Genomic DNA, 25,806 nt, shown 5'->3' with positions numbered 1-25,806 from the left:
ATTTCTTTTCAAAAGTACAAAAGACAAGTCAAGGTTTGCTTCCGATAAACCGTTAATATCAAACGTACGGCACACGTAACGTACACACATCTCTGATATAAAAATCTGGAACGACGTGGTGTCATATTTTATACGTGTATTTTTTGTTTTCCTTTTTTTCTTTTTTTTCTTTTTTTTTTTTTTTTCCATTCGAAGTTATCGCAATTCCCACAAGTTCTAACGCAAGAGCGAATCGATAGGATGCATTAACTCGAACTCGGTGAAAATGAAATTGTAATGGCGAGAGGTATTGCGTGCGACCTATTTCTCCCAACGGTTTATCGAATGATCGTTTCCGCCGTTCACCGTGGAAAATATATTTTTCGATTAAAGGACGAAGTTTTAAAAGTTTTATCTGGAAATTATCATCGTTCCCCGCGAAACGAGAGGTTATTCCCTCGATTTTCCATAAGGGATGGAATGGAACTCTTGTAGCCGATTATTTCGAACGAACTCGAAACGAACCCTTCGCTCCATTCTTTGTCGGAACGAAAAAGTTCTTGGAAAGTTTCACGCCATCGCGTCTCCATTTTAAATGTAAATTTCAAGCATGATTCGAATTCTCAAATATTATTATATCTCGAGTTTCAAGGTTCCTTTCTTCGTCGGGGAGCCGATGATCTTTTTTAAAACCTTCCTTCGGATCAACGATTAACATCTGTCTACGAATTAACAATTACGCGCGAATTTCTTCGTTCATTTCTTGTCCTCAATTCTTTTTTTTTTTCAACGGGATGAAAGGATGGTTGGACACGGTAGGAGGAATGGATACGAGCCACGAAGTTGAACGCAGTTTCCAACAAGACGGGGGATTTTAATGAAATTTGCGTTATGTAACCGTCTCGAATACGTTTCACTCGCGTGTGCACGACGAGCCAATTCGAGCCGACCACAAGCAAAGAGCAGCTTTGACGCGCGACATTAAATTTCTAATTTTGTGGACGCGTCGTATTGTTCCCACGTAATTAAAACTCGAGAATTACACTTTTATCTGATTGCTCGCTCGATTCGAACGAGTCCACGTCGTAAATAATTCCTTTGTCAAATACGTCGCAATTGTAACACGTCTCGCAATTTATCGTACCGATCGACTTATCGTGTTGTATCGTAATTAACTCCATTTCCACGCGAATTCCCTGTCTCCACTTTATTTATATACGTGTGGCCAACTCGTTCGTTACCGTGGCTAATTTCGAAACCTATCCGTCTATCCATCTATTCGAAGCAATCATGCCAATTGTGAATCGTTGAAGATTTTCCCTTTCGAATATGATAAATTCTGAGAAACGTTGATCAGTATCGACGATTTTAAAGCGTGTGAATCACCGTGCACTTTCCTCTTGTATCAAAATTGGATAATCAGACAGACTGGCGCCCTACTTGCAATCGGAACCGCTTCTGTACTTCTTCCTAATCGATCTTCGTTGCAGAGCAATTAACGGTGAAATTAGGATTAATTACGGTCCATTAAAGCAGAAAACAACGAGTCAATTGTTCAACAACATTGATTTTCTCGGTTTAAAAATATTTACTCGAAATAGAATACGCGTTTCCGTGTTACATGGAGAGAATAAAGAAGTTGAGGATTATCGATCTACGTGGTATTTGTGTCACAAGCTTGTGATAGTTGACAGTGCCGCGTATAACTTAAAAAATAACGATGGATAAGTGAAGTTGAGTTTCACGTTTCATTTTTTTTTCTTTTTACTCTTTTTTTTTTTTTTACAATAAAATTAAAATGGAATAAAATTAAAGTGGAAAATTCAAAATGGTCTTTCGAAATAAATATAGAGAATATATCGTATCAAGAATGTTTTCAAAGTCAAGACGTAGAAAATACATTTTACAAATTTGAATCTTTCATGACTGATAGATAATGGCGTTACGTTTCAATTATTAATTATTAATCTTCAAAAAATTTTGTTTTTAATTTAAAAGGAGAACGTTTTAGTTTTTTTTCTTTTTTTTTCGTATATATCAAGGAAATAATCTAATTACTTTTCATTGATTCCTATTCATTTTTTTGTGTTACAGTTATATAAGTTGTACGTGATGACGAATGGTGTTAACGGGACATTAAAATGTAAGAAATTTCTTATGACGCCGCGAATTCATACGTCATTTTGTTCTACTTTCGCTGAAAAATTCGTTTTCGTGCCACTTGGCAACATGCCGGATTCACCTGAATTGCAGGATCCTCGGGATTTAGCTCAATTTCCAACTCGATAGAAACAATGGCCAATTTCCCTCTCTCTTTTTCCAGTTTCAAATAGTTTAGGGGAATATTGAGTCAGAAACGTTGATCGAAACATTGGAAAATTCTATACCATCTTGCGTGAAATCGAAATTTTCAAGACAACGCCTTATGTAATCTTTAATATCTCTTCACGTTTTCTTCTTTCGTATATTAGGAATGTCATGAAAGTCACTTTTATAGCACGCACATATAATATGCTAAAAGATATAATTTATTCGAAAATAAACTTACTTATTGCGATATTTACATATTAATTCCTGGTTCCATAAAAGTTTATATTTCTAAGAAAAAAAACTTTGTACGTCATTATCCATTTTTAGGAAAAATATTTTAATATTATGACGCAATGGAAGAGTGAACGTAATTTTAACTCTAATTAACAACTTCAACGAAATATTCTCATTATATAGAGACACCCACGCTCTACTATATCCCGATCATAATTATGACTAATTAACAAGAACAGAAGACAAAATTCGTGTCAACTGTCATGCAAACCCAGCGTCCTTTATAAACTGTCAAATTTCAATAGCAGATGTACTCGTGTTTCATAATTGCTAACATGAGTGTAGACAAATGGCCACGAAATATACAAGGTAAATTAGAACAAAAACACGACAACAACTCGTCCAGGATCAGAGGCGAACGAAAGGTAACGAATTGTTGTGCAATTGCAGTTAATGCATGGAATGAATAGAATATTTAAATTCTTTATATTCTTCCATTATATCATATTACTTTTTAGGATGCATTTTTTCGTTGATATTGGGCATCGAGCTGTTTTTTCCCATCTTTGAAATACAATTTGAATTTATTTTTCATTAGATAGAATCGCTTTGGCAAATGATCTATATTCTGCATAGATCTCTTGGTCAGACTTGATTGTTTATGTTAAAATGATATTATTAGAAATGTTGTCATGTTATTTCATGTTGTAAACATTTCCATACTTAATAATATGATATATATGCATTACTTCATTTATTTCTAGATTCTAGATGTTTATGCGAAAAATACGAATACTTTCACGAATGAAATTAAAGAATGAACCTGCATATGAATTTGCTTTTTAAAGGAATCATAAATTATAAGAATTATAATTTTGAAATTATTAAGAAACGACAAAATTATTTACTTGATATCACTATTTCCAAAAATCCATATTTTCTATATCAAAAACTTTCTTTTCTTATTTCGATCTTGAATAAAATTCGGCCAGATCTAATTTCTGCTAATAATCACTCGAGCTCGCTTTTGTTTTCAAAAAAGAAAGCCTGATCCCATAAACCTGTAAGGGAAAGATGTAAATCGATCTAATCTCGACAGCCTCGTCTTACACGCATCTCTGCTCCAACGGTGAACAGGTTACTTGCTAATAAAAAAAAAAAATCTCGTGTGCAGCTCGGTTAATCGATCGGTAAAAAGGATATGAACGAGATATCGAATGACGTGGATATCGAATGTTCCTTCGGCGGTGGTTAGCCTGGCTCCTAGCGACAATCGATCGAATGGGTTTCTTGGGTATCCAACATTTTCTTTTTCTTTGCCAAGTGTTATGTACTCGTCAGGTACCGTACATATATATGTACCTGTTTCTACCCACAGCAATTTTATTTCGTATCTCAGCTTTTGCTTCTGTAAATTTATGTCGTATCAATTTTATCCTATCGCTCTAACGTTGAATTATTTATGAACGTTGCGTTTAATCTTCGTATATTTAGTGTATTTCTTATTATATTATTATTTATATTCGCTCATAAAGATATCATGATTTAATAGAAGAGGAGGGAATGATCAATGTGATCGAACTTTGTGTTCACGTTGTGTAACGAAACGTTGTGTGAGACGTGCGGAAAAAATTTAGAAGAGCTTAATTTTTTTCTTTTGCGTGGTCGGTCAAAGAAAAATACGATTTTGATTCGTTTATGCAAATTAATATCGTTACACGCAAAATATTATTTTATGATATTATATATTTGTTTACGAGAATTTTATTAAAATTGTAATATTTGTAGTTTTCAATCAACGACTTGTTAAATTCATTTTCCATAAATTTCGTGACAATTTTATAAAACGTGGGAGTGCATAACCGATAAAACTCGTTAATATTATTTATGCATACGTCAAGTTTATACACATTGTGGCAGATATTCAACCGTAATAAAATACAATCATAATTACGCTCACGTTTTAACGAATCCGTTATCTAGATTTAAACACTTCAGTTTCAAGCATTCGTTGCCTGTTTATCTTGCTCCATATTTAAATCTTCAGATTTTAAATTTCGAATTACCTTTTGAAAATCCACTCTAGTATCCACGATTAATTTGCAACAGTTTCAAACGGGTTTGCAGCCCGGCTTAAAACTCTCTGACTTCTCATGAATGCGAATACCTCGAAAATTGTGCCGTTTTTCTGCCCGTCGAGTCGTTGAAACTGGTCACTGGTTAAATCCTCCTTTTCACAGATATTGTGTCTATTCAACAGCTTTTCACGCATTTCTTTTTTCGCAATTTTCGCTAACACCTCTTGCAAAGAATACTTTTTCTTTTCCTAGAAAGAATTATACTAAGTAATTTCGAAAGAAAAAAGAAATAGCGGATTTTTCAGTTTTAAATGGAGTTTTTTTATTCTCGGTCTATTACCGCTCGATTGTCATGCCAGTCTTTTGACTTCAAAAATCCATTTTCGTATCATTCGTTCAATCGATGAAGATTTTTAAAGCGAAGATACTTTGAAAGGCAAACGGGGATTTGCATAACCGATATTCCTGCATCTTCGTCCCGTACCTTTGAATAATGAATTTTTAATGTTTCCTTGGACGTTGGAAGTTTTAAAACAATCGATTCGACGAGTTGGATAACTTGTTAAATGTATAGTTGTCTTTATTTCAACTTGTTTTTGTAATCAGTGTAACTTATCGAGTATTTCGAAAGCCTTTATGTATAACCTTTTCGTGTCATGTCATAAATATTAATGCTGATTTTTAATGGCAACTAAAATGTTTATGATTGTAATATAATATAAGAAATTCATAATTCTAAATATAATAAGAAAATTGGTTATTAATATTTATATTTGATAACTCAAAAACTTTAAAATTCTAATCTACTCTTAAAATTCGAGTTATCGAGTTTGACGATTGATTTGTAAAGATAAATTTTAATTCATAGAGGTTAAAGAGCATATATTAAATAATTCGAATTAAATTAGTGTGTTTTATAGAATGAACGGACAAAATTATAATTTTAAGTCATTCGAATTACAGAAAATCGACTGCGCTTATACCGACATTCGTTATATCGATTCATGATTATCCATGATACGAATAACGTTTGAGAATAAAACTTGGGATTTATTTTTCCTTTTAAAGGATATCGCGATAATAATTCTTCGACAGCTTTACTCTCAAATTAATAATCGATAATTCAAATAATCATTATAACTGATAAATATTAGATTTAATCACAAGGGAATATTTAAAATAAAATAAAAACGAAGAAAAGAAAACAATTTGTACAAGACCTTGGATTTATCGGATTTTGTTTGTCCCTCGTTTAATCTACGTCCCATTATGTTTCTTTATTGCACTTCATTAATGCACTCGTCATTGAAGAAGAGATTCCATTTTATTAATGCTTTGGCGAATTATTATTATTTTACAACATCGTTACTACAAATAAGGTTTGAACAACCTTCGGTATATAATTCATTAAATAAACGCAAACGAAAGAGGCAAGGACCTCTTGGAACATGTTAACAGCGTGCGTTTATCGTTACTGCCTTCATCGACAACTTGAGACAGGAACACAACCGGATTTAACTTGAACCGGAAATGATAGCGCGACGTGCTAGAGATACGGAAAACCACACGCAGACAGATTTGCCGTGCTTGGAAATTCAATGAAGCGAACCTCATACCATATATTCGAACCACTACAAGTACCGTTTAATCTTTAGCTGGGAAATAGAACGGGCAGAGGATTAACGAGATTATTGTATTAACGTATAATAAGTAATTGGAAACAATAATTTGAAGTATATAAGCAAAAGATCCAATTACATTTACGAATGAAGAAGTTTTGGCAAACGGTATTATTTTAAAGTTAAAGAATAAATGAATCAAACGGCGAAATTCGATTTGTCGAATGTTACAAGATGTTATATAATAAATTAAATTAAACAATAAGAGATGTCGTTAGTCGTTTTTGAAAGGAAATAATAAAAGAAAATGAAAGAAGGATGGAGTTAAGATGTGGAATTTCAATTTGTTCTTTATACGTGAATTCTTCAAACACGGTGTTTCAGTACTGTGTTTCAAAGAAAATTTTAATGAAAACGGTATCGAAAAACGGGATGAAAACGTGAAATTTCATTTCATTCTTCGTATATCTTCGTAAAAGAGTTAATACGCTAAAAACGTTTCGTGTAAAAAAAGGAAAATGTATTATAAAGGCAGAATATTATTTAGACTCGTTTTTCACATTACACGTGTCAAAATAAACATAAACGTAACGTATGAAAAAAAAAAATGATACAAGAATAATACAAGAAGAAAGAATGTTGTGTTATTCGTTCAAATTAGTAATACTCAATAGAAATTAATAACTAATAACGAATATGACCTAATATTGTCTTTATGAGAGATAAAGTGAGTTATAAAATATTTATGGGAAATAAATTAAACTATAAAAAGAAGATAAACTTGTATGAAAAGTTTTCTTATCCATTCTGTATTTCGTCACGTTTCATACATTTTACTTCATCGTAAAAATAATAGTAATTGTTAATGTATATTCCCATTGTAGTATCATAATTAGAAACAATTAAGATAAGATGAAGCATCTCGATATCTTTAAAGTTTCGTAATGATCGATAGTAATAAATGGCCGATTAATTTCCTCGGTGATTCGATTTCTTTTCTTTTTTTTTTTTTTTATCAGAATTTCCGTATGCAATCATTTCGAACGGCGATTACTTTATTGTTATACTCCTTGATTTAAAATGTAAAAGAGCAAGATGAAAAAACTTTGATGAAATTTTATTGAAACATTTTATAAGATTATGGCAATTATTATTCCGATTCATACATCGAAGATATATCGTGAATAAATTAAATAAATATTTTTAAAGAGGAAAGATGAATTTAACTATTTTTGTTTTACGATTGGGAAAAAATAAAACTTAAAAAATAAAAATTTTTCCTCTTAGATTTCACGTTTGTATTTTTTCTTCGCGTTATCTCGAATTATATATTATCAGTGAAATATAATTGAAAGTTCTATCAGAGCCAATGGAATGCTACTGTATATCTAAATATGCGAGTTTATCTATTTATCATCAGATTCCACAACGTGAGAAATCGTTTTCACTTTGAAGATGATTAAATCCATTAATGTCTTTCGACATTTAAGTGTTCGATTATGGCTTCTCGAGTAAAATACCTTGTCTTTAATGCTATTGATCGTGTGCAAATAGGTCGCATTTATCTACCAATACTTGCAACTATTACGCTGTTCCAAATTTTTTTTGAGAAACGACGAACTTTTGGCTGTGTTATGTTATTTTAATTGTAATACGTTTGCCGTGAAAGATAACTTATTGATTTGAACGAGTGAAGTTAATCCGGCGCCACACGACCGCGACCATAAATCTTGAGTAGAGATTTAATGAAATAGTTTCCAGAGAGATATTCCCTCCTGGCGAATGCCAAACGCTTTTAAGAGAGAATCCCCCGTTTCATATCTTCTTTCACCGAGATCATTGTTCCATTGAAAAGTAAATGAGAGAGATGAAACAAAAACGAGTGATAAACTCACGGTTACAGAAATTAATTCGCTTAAGAATATCCTTTCATCTTATAATGAAACTTCCAACTTTTTGATTGGAAATTTTTTCAAATCCGAAGATTAGATTCACGTCATTAGATTCACATCTCATGTTCAGAATTTTATTAATTCAACAAATTGTTGAAATACTTCGATGCTCGAAGTAAATGAGAGAGATGAAACAAAAACGAGTGATAAACTCACGGTTACAGAAATTAATTCGCTTAAGAATATCCTTTCATCTTATAATGAAACTTCCAACTTTTTGATTGGAAATTTTTTCAAATCCGAAGATTAGATTCACGTCATTAGATTCACATCTCATGTTCAGAATTTTATTAATTCAACAAATTGTTGAAATACTTCGATGCTCGAAGTGTGTGTAATGAAAACAAGAAGCGGTATATTAAATGTATAAAATTATATCTTATATGGTAAATAATACGTGCAATAATGGAATTATTGGAAAATCAATTTGCGCAACAGCGCCTTTCTAGAATGATAAAGCGAAGAAAAGAAACGTTCAACAAAAGGATCACCTCCGGGGAAACTGACGAAGAAAGTAACTTCACGAGGTGGATGAATGGTATTTTCACTGATATTTTTACAGAAGGGTAACGTTCCTTTATCTCGCTTCAACTTGCACAAGCTTGTAGGGAACAGGTCAACCAGAGTTTCTGACATTTTCCTGGTAAATTGGGTCGCGCGGTAAATCCTGAGGAATACAGGTCAGAGCAAATTCTTGGAACATTAGACGAAGAAAGGCGAAATTGCTGATTGGACGGTTAACACGATCGAATTAATCAATCAAGAGTAATTGCATGCAGGAATGATTTTAATTAGAAAATGTTTCGCTAAACTCGATAATATTTGAAACTAATCGTAAACTTGAAATGACGTTTATTATTAAAAGATTTAAATCATATGTTGCCTGATATAACGTTTCAATTTCGATTTCGAAATTTATAAAATACAATAAAAAGAATTATAAAAGATGAACTACTTTTTTTTAATATATCTTCCAAGAAAAATAAAAACCGACGAGACATTGTCAATTTTTCATACCTATACACGAAAAAAAGAAGAAAAAGGAAGAAGAAAAATAAGCAAGGCTGTGATTCATCGTTCGTTTCACATGACAAACGTGCACTTTAAACAGACGTTAAACGGCCATTTCGTCGGAGAGTGAAATGCACTTTTGAACGTTAAGGGAACGAAGAAGAACGCGGCGCTACGTGTTTCCTCTTTATGTGTCTACAGCTGAATAGAATTGCAGGCGTCAAAGGGAAATTGCGCACACGAATTGCGAAGATTGCCGCATAGAATGAAAGCACGTGGCGTACCGTGCGGGGATTCGGTGACACCTTAAGAGAAAACACGCGATCCCACGATAGCCACGCCACGTTCGTCGATAGGGCGTGGCCCCTCGATGGGATCGATACCATAAAAAGCTCACTGCACCTTCAACTTCTTTGATAAAGTGGGCAAGTTTGCGCGTACGCGTTCGTTTATTAAACGTTGCCACAGCGTTTTATGCAAATCATCCTCGACTTCCGTGGGCGCGCGCGCCCGATAACGCACGTCATCACGCACACCGGTAACGTCACGGGCATTGGCGGTCGTTTGTCACCGGTGAAGCTGATGAAAAATACATGTAATAACAATGTGGAGGAATATTGGAATATTGCGTTAAAAAATATTCCATACTTTAAAATTCACGAAGGAATAATTTTCTTTGGCACATCGGCAAGGAGATTGGGACAGTGTGGAAATATATTCGGCGAAATTCGTATAGCCCGAAAATTTAGATTTTGATGAAAGTTTTCGTACGTATGAGAGTATAAGAGATTTTATCTACCCACGCGGAGCAATTTTTTTTAACGAGAAATCTCTTCGAGAAGGTGAAATCTCTATCTTCAAACTTCTAGTATTCTTTTATATCTTAATTAAAATTTTTATGTATATGTGTTCGTCGATATTTTCTTCGTTAAAATTTGAACATTCGAAATTTCGTTTTATTTTAATTGGAAAATTAATATTTTTAAAAAAAAGAAAAAGTACTGAAAAAGAAAAGTATTAAAGACACACATTTTTATTGTTGAAAATTTTATTTACATCGTTTAAATATTTATGTATATCGATGATTATATAGAGGACTACATTTGTAGTACAAATTGTTTATTACATATGACATGTATGGATTTTAACATATTCATGAAGTGATATAGATTCGGCTTAATTGCTCAATTCATTAAGCGTGCATTGGAAAATTGTTCCTATATAATCTGTTGTATGTATTTATGGGTCAAATGAATATGAATTAATTAACTTCAAATAATCGCACATCATTTCTGTAAATTATAATGCAATCAGACAGAGAATTAATTAGAAAACAACAACAACAACATTTTCCCTTGTGATAGATTAAAATGAAATTCTTAATACAATTATAAAATTTTAATTTTCTCGCTTTTCTCGAAATTATTTAAATTAATTATCGTATCAATTACATTCATTGTAATTGATTTTAAATATACGAAGATATCATTAATTTGTTCTTCTTTAAATCTAAATGAAAACTGAATATGATTTATGATGCAACTGACGAATATAATATTACATATTGTCCTGATATTGCATTTTTTATTTTAAAAAAACAAGATTTTATCTCTTTATTTATTCTATTTTTATTTTTTTTTTAATTATTATTTTTATAAGTATGCACAATGAAGATATATTTACTTTTAATAAATAATAAGAATAAGAAGATTTTAAGATCTTGTTGTAAGATCTGAGATTATGAAAGAATAGTATTTAATTATTTACAATGTAATTACTTGACTTTTAATACGATTTTAATTTAAAGGAAAATTTGAAATTAAAAGAGAAATAAAAGAAGAAAAAAAAGAAAAAAGAAACAAAATGTTTATTCGCAAAATATTTATGACGAACGCTCTCAAAAGAACAAAAATGTGCAGAACTAGCTATATAAACCCTAAAAGCATCAGTTTGGCACATTTTATATTCTGATGTTGACGTAGCGAATATTTGATGATACTTTGTCTATAGTGCGAATGAAAAGAGAACAATGCCAAAAAATAATGCTTCTCGCTTCACTGATTTTTTCTATTGACTTTTGTACGTCCAACAGTCTGAGAATTAACACATTTTATTATTAAAATGTAACACTTTCTTCATTTAACTTAATAGTCTTACAATTAAACAATGTAAAACAAACATTAATACTTTCTAATTAAATCGACTTGATGTGATTATGTGAATTCATAAAAAGAGAAAGTTAAAAAGAAATTAGATATATGAAAATTATTAAATTTGTTTGAATTTTCTTTATAATAATTAGGTTGATAATTTATAATAATAATGAATTGCAACAAGTAAACTTTTCTTTATAATTTCAAAATTATACATCGGATAGAAATATATCTACTTGTGAAATTTGTTTTATTATAGAATCCTTTATCGTTAGGCAAGAAGATTAGATATTTATAATTTTCAAATTTTATTCAATAATATATATTGCAAGAGGATTATCTATACTTTTCTCTTTATTAAAACATTTTTACATTCGATATAGAACTAGAAGGAGGATAATTTATAAAATTAAACGAACAAGTTTTAATATTTTTCTATGGACGATATTTCTACATTCTATTTGACTCGAGAAACGCAAGTGAAATAAATCTGACCTGACTGTGCAAACCTTGAACATTTCGTTATTCGTTTGCATGTTCGCCAAGAACGTCTGAATTGATTTACATGCTCGTATCGTGAGATTAAGGAATTCATTTCCATGCGCAGCACGATGCCCTCAGATAGTATGGATGACATCGAACTGAAAAATATTCAACTCCAATTTCCACCGCTGAGATGTCTATCGAGAGATGACAGTTCCGTGCGAGAGGAGAGGGTTGAAACCGACAAAGGAAGTATTTTGGTGGCTGTGCAAGGGAATCGAGCGAAACCTGCCATTCTCACTTATCACGACTTAGGCCTTAACTGTAAGTAATCCACTTTTTTTTTTTTAACCGTTTATCTTATAATACCATGTAAAAATTGGATCGTAAATCCAATCATAATTCAATGAATTCTCGTGATTCCAGCATCGGTCGTGTTAATCATACGATTTCAGAATTATTTCCTACCTTTTTTAGATTTCAGATTGCACGAATTAGGGAAGGGCCAAAGGTAAAGGAGAAAAGTGGTTTTGGAAAAAAAGGATATTCATTTATAGATTCTTTTCTTTTTAATAGATTAAATATTAGAATAACGATTATATTACAGCTAATTTTTTTATATACTTTCGCATTGATTATAAATTATCGTGCGAATTGATTAATTATTTGTTTCACCAGTCAAATTCTTTTTTATATCAAGAAATCGATGATTGCTATATTGATCTATATAGCAATTAATGATATGTTTCTCAATATTTAAGATACGAAAGGAAACATGGATCGTTATTTCCAGATATATCGAGCTTCCAGGCGTTCTTCAATTATATCGACATGAGAGTTTTACTGGAGAATTTCTGCGTTTATCACGTGAATGCACCTGGCCAAGAAGAAGGTGCACCCACGCTGCCTGAGGAGTAAGTATACTTTCTTATTAAATATTTATTACGAAATTGATATTCTAATCTTTTATCTTTCCCTCAGATACCTTTAACGATTCGTACAATTAAGAAATTACATTAACTTATATATATCTGACTAATGAATACCGATATTATCAATTTTACATTATAATCATTTCATAATTTGAGTTACGGAATACAAAGTGATTAACAACGAACGATTAATGGAAAGTAGCAATTCTCCATTTGCGAATATGAACAAACGAGTGCATTAATCAAAGCAACCAAGTATAAAATTGATAAACGAGTATCAATTGCCAATCGTGTTCGAGTGCACGTTCCCATCAAAGTCCAGTAACGAGTTCGCTAATTAACGCTGGGTACAACCGTTGACGAAACAAAAAAAAGAGAGAGAGAGAAACTGATTTCCCTACGTTCCTCATACGTGCACATATAATCAAGATCCCATTCAAGAGTATCGTGCACGCGCCTCACTTAAGCGACAGTGAATTCAATTAGTGCAAATCAATGACCTAATTAACATTCTAATTAGTCGAAGCCCCGAGTATGTCCCTACTTTCGCGTTTACGACGGATTCTTCGCGCCTTAAGAGCGATTCTCTTTACCTTTACCTCATGCCTCTTCGCGGAATTCTTTCTTGCGCTTTCTCCACTATCACCGTTTGCGCACTTATACGGATTCGATCTTACCGGTTGATGCGCAGTTACCCCTTTCCTTTGTCTAATCTCTCGTGAAATCGAGAAATGGCTGGAGCAACGTGCTGGTGAACTCGTGACGTTCCAAAAACTGGCCGAGAACCGTTAAAAGCTTCCGTTACCATCGGACGTAAAAGGTAACGGAGAGTATCGATGAGAATATTTTTATTTATCGTTTCGAAAGAGGAGGAGGAGGAGGATATGGACAGATTTGGACGTTCGGAATGAATGACAGTGGACCGTGGTAGTGGATCGTTGAGAATCGTTCACGTCGTGGAATTAGAAGATTGACGGTGTCTACCTACGACATCCGATTAACCTGACCTCAAACGATCGAGGCTCACCTCGACAGACGCATATGTAACTAAATAGAGTGTTACGGAATAATTTAGACTGCATTGCAGATTTTCATGCAACCTAAATAGTTAAGAAACATTATTTTTGCTCGCGTGCCAAAATCGTAAAAGTATCATGACGAGTGTCTGTTCAAGTATATTTGTTTTTATTCGATCTTGGTGATACTTGATGATTTCTATCGGTGGCTTGCAACTTGTTACGTAATTGGTCAGGGAAACCAGGAATCCGATATTGTGTTTAATCGTGAACTCCGTATTTCAAAACTTATGTCGACGAATTATTTTCCTTATTATTTTTACTAATTATGTCTTTCTTTCTGAAAATTTTCTTTTCAAAATTATCTTCATTCTATAACATTTTACGCAGTTTTCAAGGTTAATTAAATTTTCCTCGGTGTCTTATCGATTGACAAGGGAAGAAAAATTATTTAAAAAAAGACTGAGGATTTGAAAATCACGTTACTCGTGTCAAACAAACTGATAGATTTAGCGATAATAAGAATAATTCAAATGTCTACTTATGTATGTTTATTTATTATCAAATGGAGAGGACGAAAAAAATTCGGAACTTTAATCAACATAACAATTAATACGAAATCAAATATACTCCGCGTTTATCATTTTCAATATATCGTACTGAGGAAACCGTAAATAAATCTCCATGTATCGTCGAGGGAGAGATACATTTCATCTCTATTAAATTGATAAATATTGACATACGTATATACCTATCTAAGACTCGGTGGAAAATTGGTTGCCCATCAATTCCATTTCAAATTGAGGTATTAAAGTTGTATAAAGTCTAGTTTCCTTAATACAATTTAAACATTGGCACACGATACAATATAATAACCATTAAAATTCCTTCTTTCTAATATCGTAGATTCGTAAATGATGTTGAAGAGAATTGATAGCGATATCTCGGCGTTAAATCGGAATGTAAATCTGTGTAACATTATATTCCAGCTACATTTATCCGTCCATGGACGAGCTGGCTGAACACCTGCTCTTCGTATTGAGCCATTTTGGCCTGAAATCCGTAATCGGTTTTGGAGTCGGTGCAGGGGCCAACATACTAGCGAGATTCGCACTTGCTCATCCCGAGAAGGTCAATGCTCTGTGCTTGATAAATTGCGTGTCGACACAAGCTGGTTGGATCGAATGGGGATATCAGAAACTGAACGTTCGCCACTTGAGATCGCAGGGGATGACTCAAGGTGTATTGGATTATCTGATGTGGCATCACTTCGGCAGGGTGAGATTATGTATTTATATTAATATCTTGGAAAAATCACTTGAAAACAATCAATATTCTTTTTCTAAAATTTATTTAAAACTTGTATTCTAACTTGTAGGTATTTTTTAAAACTTTGTTGTGTCATTGTTCCAGTAAATATATAATTTTGATCAAGTTCTTCGTTTACTTTTTTTTATTTCAATAATAAGAGATTTAATATTTTTGAACTTATATTGCTACTAGAATTTGTAAGTTTCAATTATGCTATTTTTTTATATTGTTTTCACGTGTAAGAAATTTTTTAACTATTTATAAGCATGATTTCATGGAGAATAATTCAAACGATAAAACAGGTTTGTTAATTAATTAACAAATATACAAATAAGGAATTCAATATTTTTCATTAATCCAATAATATCAATATTTTTTTTATACTCATAATAATTTCTACTGACATTTCGAATTACAGATAAAAATAAATAGAAATAACAACCATAAATTAAAATTAAATAATCGATAGCTAATAAGACTTATTTATTTTGATATTATTTAATAAATTGACACCAGCAAAAAGAAGAAGAGCTATTGTAATTTATGCCGTAAAGAGACATGCATGCAAAGAGACAGACAATAGTCTGTATGATCCACAAACTTTTATCAAGACAAGTTAATCTAAGCAACGTTCATAGACACGGAAATATAGACTGATAAATTATTGACAAGTTGAACCGAGTTTAATGAAGGCTTGTGCCGTCGAGTATTTCCAAGCAACGTGGAAAATTGGATCGGGCCATCAACAACAATTCCTTCGCTCTTATTATGCAACACGTAGCTCTTTGATAGAGTTACTGCGTAGATATCGTGAGAGAAAAAAACAAAAAAAGAAAAAAAAAGGAAAATAAAAAAAAAGCAGGTCAGGTTTATGGTATAAATATCCTTTGACGTAATAAGGTACGAAAATTGTACCTTAGCGCTTTATTTTTCCTTCCTTTTTTATACTATTATATTTCAAATTTGTTCCTGTTCAACGCTAATGGCGAGCCTTGGCGATTATTTTACCTCTGCGCATTGACCAAAGAAATTGGACCGTAAAAACGAAACGAAGATATTCGAGACCTTGGAATTTTTCCATCAACTTGCGCTATTCAGAAGACGGACAAGGGCCTTGATTAATTTTTTTTTTCTTGATTCCATGATCTTAGTTTCATCATTAGTTTCATCATATATTGTAGAACGATCCTATATTTGACATATTAAAAATAATTCTAATGTATTGGTTTTTCAATTTTGTCAATTTGATCATTTCAATCATTAGAATTAACATGGAATTCAAGAGAATTCAAGAAAATATCACATATTTGGAATACGTATTTTCCAGGGCACGGAGGAAAGGAATCACGATCTTGTACAAGTGTACAAGAATTATTTTGAGCGTCGAGTGAATCCAACGAATCTGGCATTATTAATCGACAGCTACGTTCGTCGTACAGACCTGAACATCACAAGAGAATTAGATCCTACGCGTAAGAAGGAAGGTCTCACGCTTGGTGTACCTGTGATGAATATCACAGGAGCTCTGAGCCCACATGTCGACGATACCGTCACGCTAAATGGACGATTAGATCCGATGAATAGCTCTTGGATGAAGGTACGAAACTCTTGAAACATTAATCAAAAACTTTAAAGGTTTGGCTCCAACCGCTAAAAGACTGTATTTCGAATCGTTTAATTCCGTGGGGAGACTCTTAAATATTTCGTGAATTTTGGAATTCTTGATCGACCCATTTGGAATGGAATTTTAATTGCGAATTGTATTTTCGGAGAGCAATCAAAATAATTGTAATTTTTCCCTCCCCGTTTCAAGTTGATTAAAATTTTAATCAAACGTAAACCGTTCAATAGCAAATATTGTAATTTATTTTATTATATCTTCGTTGTTACGATATATTTGAATGTTATGTTATGACTACACAGGTGTAATAATAAAAATTATCGATTTAATCTAATTCATCTTCATCTCTATTCACAGATTTCTGATTGCGGAATGGTACTGGAGGAGCAACCGGGCAAAGTAAGCGAGGCCTTTCGACTATTTCTGCAGGGCGAAGGATATGGTAAGTGAGCGCGCTGGCGAACCACGCTTTAGACATTAATTATCGAATCGTCAAACGACTATTCTCATCGATTCTCATTGGTATAAACGAAACTCGACTCGCGCCATGCTGCCTCGTGAAAGAGCACGCGATGCAAAAATTATGATTCTCATTGATCTCACCGAAAGAGAACCGACACGAGTTAAATAAAAATTCAACCAAACTGGATAGATTTTTGATATCATTGAATAGCCTGCAACGTAGTTGGTCACGGACAATGAATCAGGTGTTAATGATTTCACAAAGACGTTTCGCGTGCTCTCTTACGTAACAAGATATACGGACACGAGAACGCATAACGTGTCGTATAAATCGTGACTTACTCGTAGGCTTAAGTTCGAATGCTACATTTGACAAGTAACGGTATTTTTTGGCCTTATATACACATTTAACCGGATCAACGTCAAACACACGTGTTAAAAACGGCAACATAAAAGGAAAATTATTTCACGTCGAGCCGACCTTAACACGTAATTTTTCATCGTGTCGTATTCGAATCCGTTTGATATGCGATCCGAATAACCAAGTATAACGCTTGTAAATTAAGTCATCCTCGATCACTTTGCCTTCGAACTCGCTAGAATCCGGTGCGAAAGTCGGTTTAAGCTGCATTTAGCTGTAGGGAGCAAATGTTGTTTCTGCTACACCTCCCTTCCCCCCTCTCGCCATTAAATATAGAAACGATTTTATTGCAGATCTCTTCTCTGTGACGTAGCCGTCTATCTATCGTGCAATCATATTCGAAGTATGACTTGACGTTCGCCAATTATTTATTTACTCTTTATATCCTGATACAGATTTATTCTTATCGCTTCATTGAATATATATATATATTAAGAGCGGATACGAAGAGGTGAAACGCTCTTTTGAACGATTAACGCTAATTTCGCGACTGATTGAAGTTTATTATTCTTTTTGGCTTCTTGGTCACAGAAACACGATAGCACTTATCACATAACACAACGCTTTACCACTATCGCCCAGTTAATAACGCAAATAACAAAAGAAGAAAAAAAAAGCGGTGTATTTATCGCGCGAGTACAATATTTCATCGATGATTACAACAACGTTTTGCTTAATTCCTCTTAAGTAATTATTATCGATCTCTTTTCTCCATTCGACTCGCTTTAAAAAACGAACAGATAACGCATTTTATTAATTATTTTTTACGCGGTAGATATCTGCGAATATTATCCAAGTATTGCCCAAGTTGTTCTAATTAAATTTACTGTTCCTATCGTGATGATTATCGTTATATTAATTGTTGTTGTTACGATCGTCTCTGTTATACGAATAGAGTTTTCATGTTGTACAAATGGCGCGATGCCAAGATGTTGTTAACCCTTGATGCATTAAGGATCGACACTTTAAATTTCGTTTTAAAAAAAATTATTCTTCTTCTTTTTCTTTTTCTTTTTTTCTTTTTTTTGAATCATAATATAAAATAAATCGTTTAATTTATTTCTAATAAATATCGACTTAGTATCCTTGATACATTGAGATTTTTAACAACATCTTTGATCATGTACTTTCCTTCGTTGGAAAGCCACTGGCTCGACTTGATAAATAAAAAGAGGTTTGAAAAAGGATTACGTTGAATTCATCACTTTAGTCTCACCACCATTTATCATTTATATGAGAGCTTTAAAAAATATATATATATATGATATACATGATTATCAAAGGCAAAAATGAGAAAAAATAATGTTCACCGACTTGCGCCTTTATTTCCCACGCGTCTCGGATCGATCGAGTGGTACGTATATATTAATATCTAGTGCTATCAACTGAAGTAGTCAGTAAAGTAGTATCGGCTTTTTGGCTATTTTGTTTTGCTTCTCAATTACTTATTGCTAGTGCTAAGGATCACGCTATTGTTTAAGTAGTTTAGACAAAAGTTTATAACGTAGACGTGTCTTGTTCTCAAATTTCGTTCATAATAAACATCAGGAAAATTTACGCTTTAGCTGTTTAATATATAGCATTAGAATTTTTGATCAAAATTATTCGAAAATTTATTTGCTGTATGAACAGCCAAAGCATTCCTTTTCCCTTTTTTTTTTTTTTTTTCGTTTTTACGATTCACTCGTCCATTTTATTCCAAATAAAAAATATAATTTCTCATTGCTTTGCACGAAAAATCATGAACATGGACGACAGTCACGATCGAAAATCGTTGCTTAATTTTTATTATTTAAATATATTAATTACACGAGAAACGGCCTAGCGATGCATCGCACCCGAGAATGATTTTTTTTTCGATGAAGAGAGAGAGAGAGAGAAAAAGAGAAAAAGAAAGAAGAGAGAATTATGAGAACGTTCGCTACGGCCGCTACGCTACGTTATGATCCATTGTTTGTTTTTTGAATGTTTTAAAGAAAATTTGTTTTTCTTTGTGCCTTTTAGTGGTGAGATCCCCGCGGAAGCCCGTGACGCCGACAACACCCGAAGGTAATTGTAATTAGGAATTGAAGGCCGCAAGGAGTCAAGCGCGCAGTTGGTCAGTTAGGCCACGTCTATATGTTAAGTAAGTCGGAATTCAAACTTTTATCGGGAAGTATTAACCGACGATGATGTATCACGACTAACATAATCTTGGACGACCTCGGGCATATTCTCTCTATCTATATCTCTGAAGGATTACCAAAAGGCAACTAATTGATTGTACATTTTTTTTTTTTAAACGATGCTAATTCTTCCGGGGTGCAAATGTTGTGGGTTTATCTCTTCGGACTTACTAAACTCTCGTTTTAAACTCGCATTTCATATCTCAGATCTTAGATCATTATCTTAGAATCATTATCCTTCTCGCTGTTATGTTTTTCTTGGAATAAAATACAATTTTCAAGTAAAATTATACATGGTGAATGAAATTTTTTTTGTACACAGAGAAATTGATGGCACAATTTTAGCATTTGTAATTAAAATTTATCGAGTATATCGTTATTTACAGCGAGAGGATTAGCTCAAAATTGCATTGCACATTCATACATTTGTTTAACTAACTTTTTATTTAATGAATTTCTCGATATTTTCACTACGAAAAGAGGATTCATTTACTAGGATTACAAGATCATGGTAAAGTTTTATCGACTGAGTTCTTAATTTTTTTTTATCGATAGTTGGTATGAAATAACCTTATCAATCAACGATAAATCAGAAATCTTTCTAGAGCTTTATATCATTTCCTCGTAGAAATTGATCTTTTGATGAACGTATGCACAGGCTATTTCCAAATGCAAGAGTATTTAATCTATTTTCTTGTAGCAGCATTTATTCATGTGTGGGACATTAACAGATAGTTTATGAAAACATGCAACGAAAGAAAAACTCCGCACATTACTGGGCAGTAGAATAGCGAACAACAGATTGTGCCGATTCCGATTCACACGCTTTGCACATAAAACAGTTTCACTCTAACACACACATAATTCTAATTTTTTGTTTCTCGTTTTGCATGCAAGCCTTTCTATCTCTATTCTTTTAGTCTTAATTGTTTTAATTTTATTTTTATTTTTTTCTTTCGATGATCGAAACTAAGTCGATGTTTGAATCTATTCGTTTTTTCATGTTTCTATGTTCCGTATTTTTCCTCTAATTATGATACAAATTACTTTTTTCAAATGTACGGAACATACTACATATGGGTACTTTCGTGTTAACAACCTAGATGCGAGGATGAAAAAATGTTATTCAGCACTCAAATTACTCTGACCTGGAATTTTCGTTTATTTTTCTTTACAGTGGCACCATTATCACCGTTGAAAATGGCTGACTACAGACTGGCTTCTCTCGAGGGATTGAATCATGTTTGCAGTAAGAAAATCGACTGGCCCACCGCGACTATACACATCACCGAGAATCCCATATCGGAGGCAGTCGTTTGTTAAATTTTTCTTGAAAAAATTGCCATTGATTGTTTTCGAATGACAAAGCATGCAAGAACTTAAAGAGAAAAAAAGAAAAAAAAAGAAGAAAAAGAAGAAGAAGGAAAAGAAAATCACGCGAATCGAACATCGATATTTTTTAAAATTTTGTTGGAGCAAGGACGTGGCTCTAACTTTTAATTTTCGTTTAACAAACTAACATCGTATTCGAATTTTAGTTTTAAGAATATTCTTATTTTTATCGATTTATTTTAAGTTGCTCCTATTTCTTTTATTTATATTAACGTTAAGATAATTAGAATTAACAGTTTTGGATGGTACGAAATATTTTTTGTACCGCCTGTACTACACGTTTTTCTCATTTTATATATTAGTAATAGTTCAAATTAGTTGTTAGTTTTTATTTTAAACGCAATAAGAATTTTATCGTTTATTCACACATTAAACCCGGTTATCGTTCATTATAATTCAGAATTAAACATGGATTCACTTTTAAAAATCGAAAACAGTTATTATCGAACGATATGACGATTTTTACTGTTATCTATGGTATCTTTGTTCAACGAAACGTATTTTTTTAAAGTCTCAACGAACAACGTTACACTCGTCCTCGTCGACGGTCGTTTTTTTAATAATGAAATCTCAAATTAAAAAAAGTGTGCGATTATAAATTACATCTGGCGCGATATATAATCCAATAATCCATCGCATTCATCGCAAATACTCGCAAATACGATTCTCGTACAACATCAGAAACAACGAAAACCATGATTTTACTTAACTGTAACTTTTACAGAGGAGCAAGATGAGAAAGAACGAAACGAAAAGAGTGACGTAACGACGAAAATGCAAAATTCAAAAGGAGGTACTCGTCGAAATGCGTACGAAGTAAATTTATTCTCGAGTACATAACGATAGATCGATTATTGCAATGATTGAACGATTCGATCGACTATTCTAAAGATAATTATTATTCGAAACAATGCGCAAAAAAAAAAAAAAAATCGAATCATATTAAAGACGAACATGTGTGGTAGCACTGCATCGTAGAGAAGCGCGCACTATTGCTTTCCGTGTTCATAAGGAGGGACGAGTACGACTGGTAGGTGCAGAACACAAAGGAGTCAAGTTTGTAGAAAGAGGATTACGTATATTATTACGATGGGATAAATAACAAGCGCATGATGATCTTTTTATAAATTTGAATCCGTCCTCCCGCGCCTACTAAGTTTTCGTGAATCATGAGTAAATCGTTGAGCCTCGTCGATTAGCTTGTAGCATTCTTATCGAATTCGACGAGTTGACTATATTACTCGCGATAAATCAATGCTCGAACAATACGACAAGTTACACGGTTATGAATCCAAATATTTCGCTAACATTAATGTATAGAGAGAGTGAGAGAGAGAGAGAGAGAGAAAGTTATGAAAACGAGATAACAAAGGTAGGTATCGATAAATTAGACATTGATCGAAGTGTCTTCGATGATGTCGGTTCGTTCGTTATCCACGGACACTTTTTCGAAGTGCTGGAATGCAAGAAAAAAAAGGAAAAGAGAAAAGAAAAGAAAAGCCTAAAAGCAATCGGTCGCGACGAGCGATTGTTCGTGTTCTTTTGGTAAAGAAAAATTCTCGTAGGCCTGCACGTATATGTGCTTCGTGTTAAAAAAGAACAGGGAATCTATTCGGGGATATTCGCGCGTTTCAACATCCTCGAACGATTGAATTCCATGGAACAATAACGTTTCCTTGCCCGGCAACGGAACTGAAACGTTCGTTTGTTTGCGCTCGCGCACCGTTCGCACCCTTTCCTAGTTTCAAGCGTTTAGCAAATAATTAGAAGGGAGGATATGTGTATGTATGCGAGTATGTACGTGTACGTGGAACAGAGAAAAAGGGAAACGAATATGTGAGGGCATGCGTCTGAGTGATATACACATAGGAACGAGGATACATAGATAATCGTTCAAGAAAAAAAAGAGAAAAATTAAAAAAAAAAAAGGAATAAAGAATTCGAAAAATTAGAAAAAAAAAAAAGGAGTATCTGGTTCGGTACCTTAATACGGTTCTACCAGGCTTCTTAAAAGCCTCTAGCGTGATATGATAAGACGTGCCTGCTACATGATGTCGTACGTAGCTTTTGAAAGTTTCAACGCCTTTAGTTTTTTATCACGATTCCCGTACGTCCCGGATTTTCCCCAATTTTCGCGCGTCCTTTTTAGAACGAAGCGTGCAATACGCTACATTTATGGTAATAATCGCCAATTGGAAATTACGTTGAATACTATGTTTTGGAGCGGACGCTCGAAATTTCTCACATATCCTCGAAATTTCAAAATACCGAATGAAATTTGTTCCCGATCGTCTGACTAGTTTTGTTCACAATTTCTGGAAAAAAGGATCTTTGCATGCGTGAAAAAAAAAATTCTCCAAAAAATTATGGAAATGCTATGGATCAAAAAATGTATAAAGAATTATAAAAGTTTCTTTAAAAATTCTACATTCTAGCAAAATTTTCGTAGTACGGCATTTACAACCATCAATGGCGTGTACTGTGCACGTCGGAATGATACGGTATCGTTTCTCGATCAATGAAGAGAAAATAACACGAAAGAAATGGTATTTTAACATGAAACTCGTAAAGACGAAGGAGATGCGCGAAAACACGACGAAAGTCAAGACAAAGGACGTATCGAGGGAAGAAAGGTTTAATCGTTTCATGTAAAAGAGAGTTTATAAAAAAAAGAGCGAATATATTATAGATGTATACATATGACGCGTTATTTAGGCTGGCGAATTGAAGACAGATCTGTAGTCGACAGCTTAGTATGTTGTAGAAATTTGAAACTCGATTCTTCGAGAGGATTGAAGGAGACAAAAAAAAAAAAAAGGAATGCACGCATTAATCATTGCTAAAACGCGAATGCTATAAGAGTAATCGTAGCTTCTAAGGACCACCAAACACATTATCCATTAATCCCTTCGTTTCCACGTCTCTGTTGGAACTGCATTATAGAAACATTCAAGAACGGATTAGATCCACAACGTTCGAATCCCACAACGTGTTTCCCCCATTAATTGTATTTGATTGAACATATCGTGGAAAAGTGTGATACCATTGCATTGTACAAGCCGTTCAACAAGATCTAATCGTAACCTTTGATCTTTCATTGAAGATGTTCATGAGACGCATATCATTAGTAAGAATTAATTTACAAATTGTATTATATTCGTTATGATCGATGGAAGGGGAAAAAAAAAGAGGAAAAGAAAAGATAAATTATCGATTGTTCGAGAATGATATCGTGTCTGTATTTTAATTGAAATGCTAACGGTGATTGAATGTCTATAAAGGGGTACAAAACATGATTGTTGGTTACGAAGGGCTTAAAAAAAATTCATTTTGCACACGATCGATCACAAATAATCGGTATCAAAACGCTACTACAATCTCGCAGAAGGATAACGATATGTTTTTCCTTGAGGTGCTACGTGGAATTTTCGTCTCCGAAGCAAATTTCCAAAAAAAAAATTCCTCGCGTCGTATCATCAGATAGATTGTAGCGAAAAAAAATATATAATTAACAAAAACTCAAAGTAAAACAAGGTATAGTACAGTAAGCGAAATAAACTTAGACGGAGCTTGAGTATATATATATAAATATACAGGTTAAACAACACGTGCGCACCGAATATACATCTTGTTATTTATAATAAACAAATATAAAAAAAGAAAATGAAAATTTTCTTATAAAATAATCCTTTTTCATTCTTCGAACCGATTAATTTCTCCTTTACAAAATTTTTTATTGTAATTAATTGATAAAAAAATTAATATTTAATTTTGTAATTACATTATAAAAATTAATTTACTTTATTTTTAATTTCAGTTATTGTTTGAAAAATTATTGTTTTATTTTAAAAAATTAATGATTTTTGTAATTATAAAAAATTAGAAAAAAAATGAATTATTTCTTTATTAATATGTGTTTGTAACATTTATAAATGTTTTGAAAATTTAGTGAATTGGATATAAAATTTAGTTCTGTAAGAACTAAAACATATGGTGATCATACGGTGACTAGATCATAAAATCCATTTCTTATTACTTTGAAATCATTATTATGTAACATGAATATATAAAAATTAATGAAAAATATTTCACTTGGATGCAAAGAACGAAAACAATTTTTTTTTATAGGTATACCTTTTGCTATCATCATATATCTTTGACAATAAACATATTCCTTTGAGCTTCTTTTATACAAGAAAAAAACTGTCAAAAAAACACGCATTATGACTCCCGGATCTCATCTGGAAACCAGTGCGTCAGAAAGATCTGGTATAACGATTTATCAGAAAAAAAGTTTATAGAAAAAGAAATTCACGATAAAGACATTTGCGAATAATTTTATAAAGTTAAAATCTACAAAATAATTAATATAAATATAATTATGATATAACTAATATAAATACTTCAATTATAATGAAGTAAGTTCAATCACAATCAAATAAAATGAATTTGTTTGTTTTTCTTATGTTATGTCATAATAAAAATCATAAATTAAATATATTTAAAGTCATCCATAAAGATATCATAAAGATATTAATGATGATAAATATTGAAATCGAATTAAATCATAAAAATGATATTGATGATGATAAATATTGATAGTTCATAAAAAATTACATCAATAAAAATAATATACATGTCACAATTTAAAGGTTAACAAATTATAT

General features: G+C 32.6%; 1 protein-coding gene across 10 annotated transcripts in view; it reads left to right on the top strand.

Annotated features, from left to right (window-relative positions):
- LOC107993428 (protein NDRG3) overlaps positions 1–24,803 on the top strand; it is a 43,740-nt gene extending 18,937 nt beyond the window's left edge. For 4 of the 10 annotated variants that reach the window (XM_028664634.2, XM_017049831.3, XM_017049830.3 and 1 more), the window contains 6 exons: positions 11,944–12,143; positions 12,613–12,733; positions 14,757–15,045; positions 16,406–16,675; positions 17,057–17,141; positions 20,925–24,803. In XM_028664634.2, the coding sequence (XP_028520435.1) occupies positions 11,944–12,143; positions 12,613–12,733; positions 14,757–15,045; positions 16,406–16,675; positions 17,057–17,141; positions 20,925–21,070 (1,111 nt within the window). In that variant the 3' untranslated portion in view covers positions 21,071–24,803. Of the gene's footprint in view, positions 1–11,943; positions 12,144–12,612; positions 12,734–14,756; positions 15,046–16,405; positions 16,676–17,056; positions 18,770–19,586 lie in introns of those variants that run through there. The other 6 variants (XM_062076028.1, XM_062076026.1, XR_001765099.3 and 3 more) reach the window with 5 other exon arrangements.
- The last annotated feature ends 1,003 nt before the right edge of the window (positions 24,804–25,806 follow it).

The sequence above is a fragment of the Apis cerana genome, linkage group LG6 (genome assembly GCF_029169275.1).
Source record: "Apis cerana isolate GH-2021 linkage group LG6, AcerK_1.0, whole genome shotgun sequence".
In the NCBI taxonomy this organism is placed as follows: domain Eukaryota; kingdom Metazoa; phylum Arthropoda; class Insecta; order Hymenoptera; family Apidae; genus Apis; species Apis cerana.
This window is presented reverse-complemented; position numbering and strand designations above follow the sequence as displayed.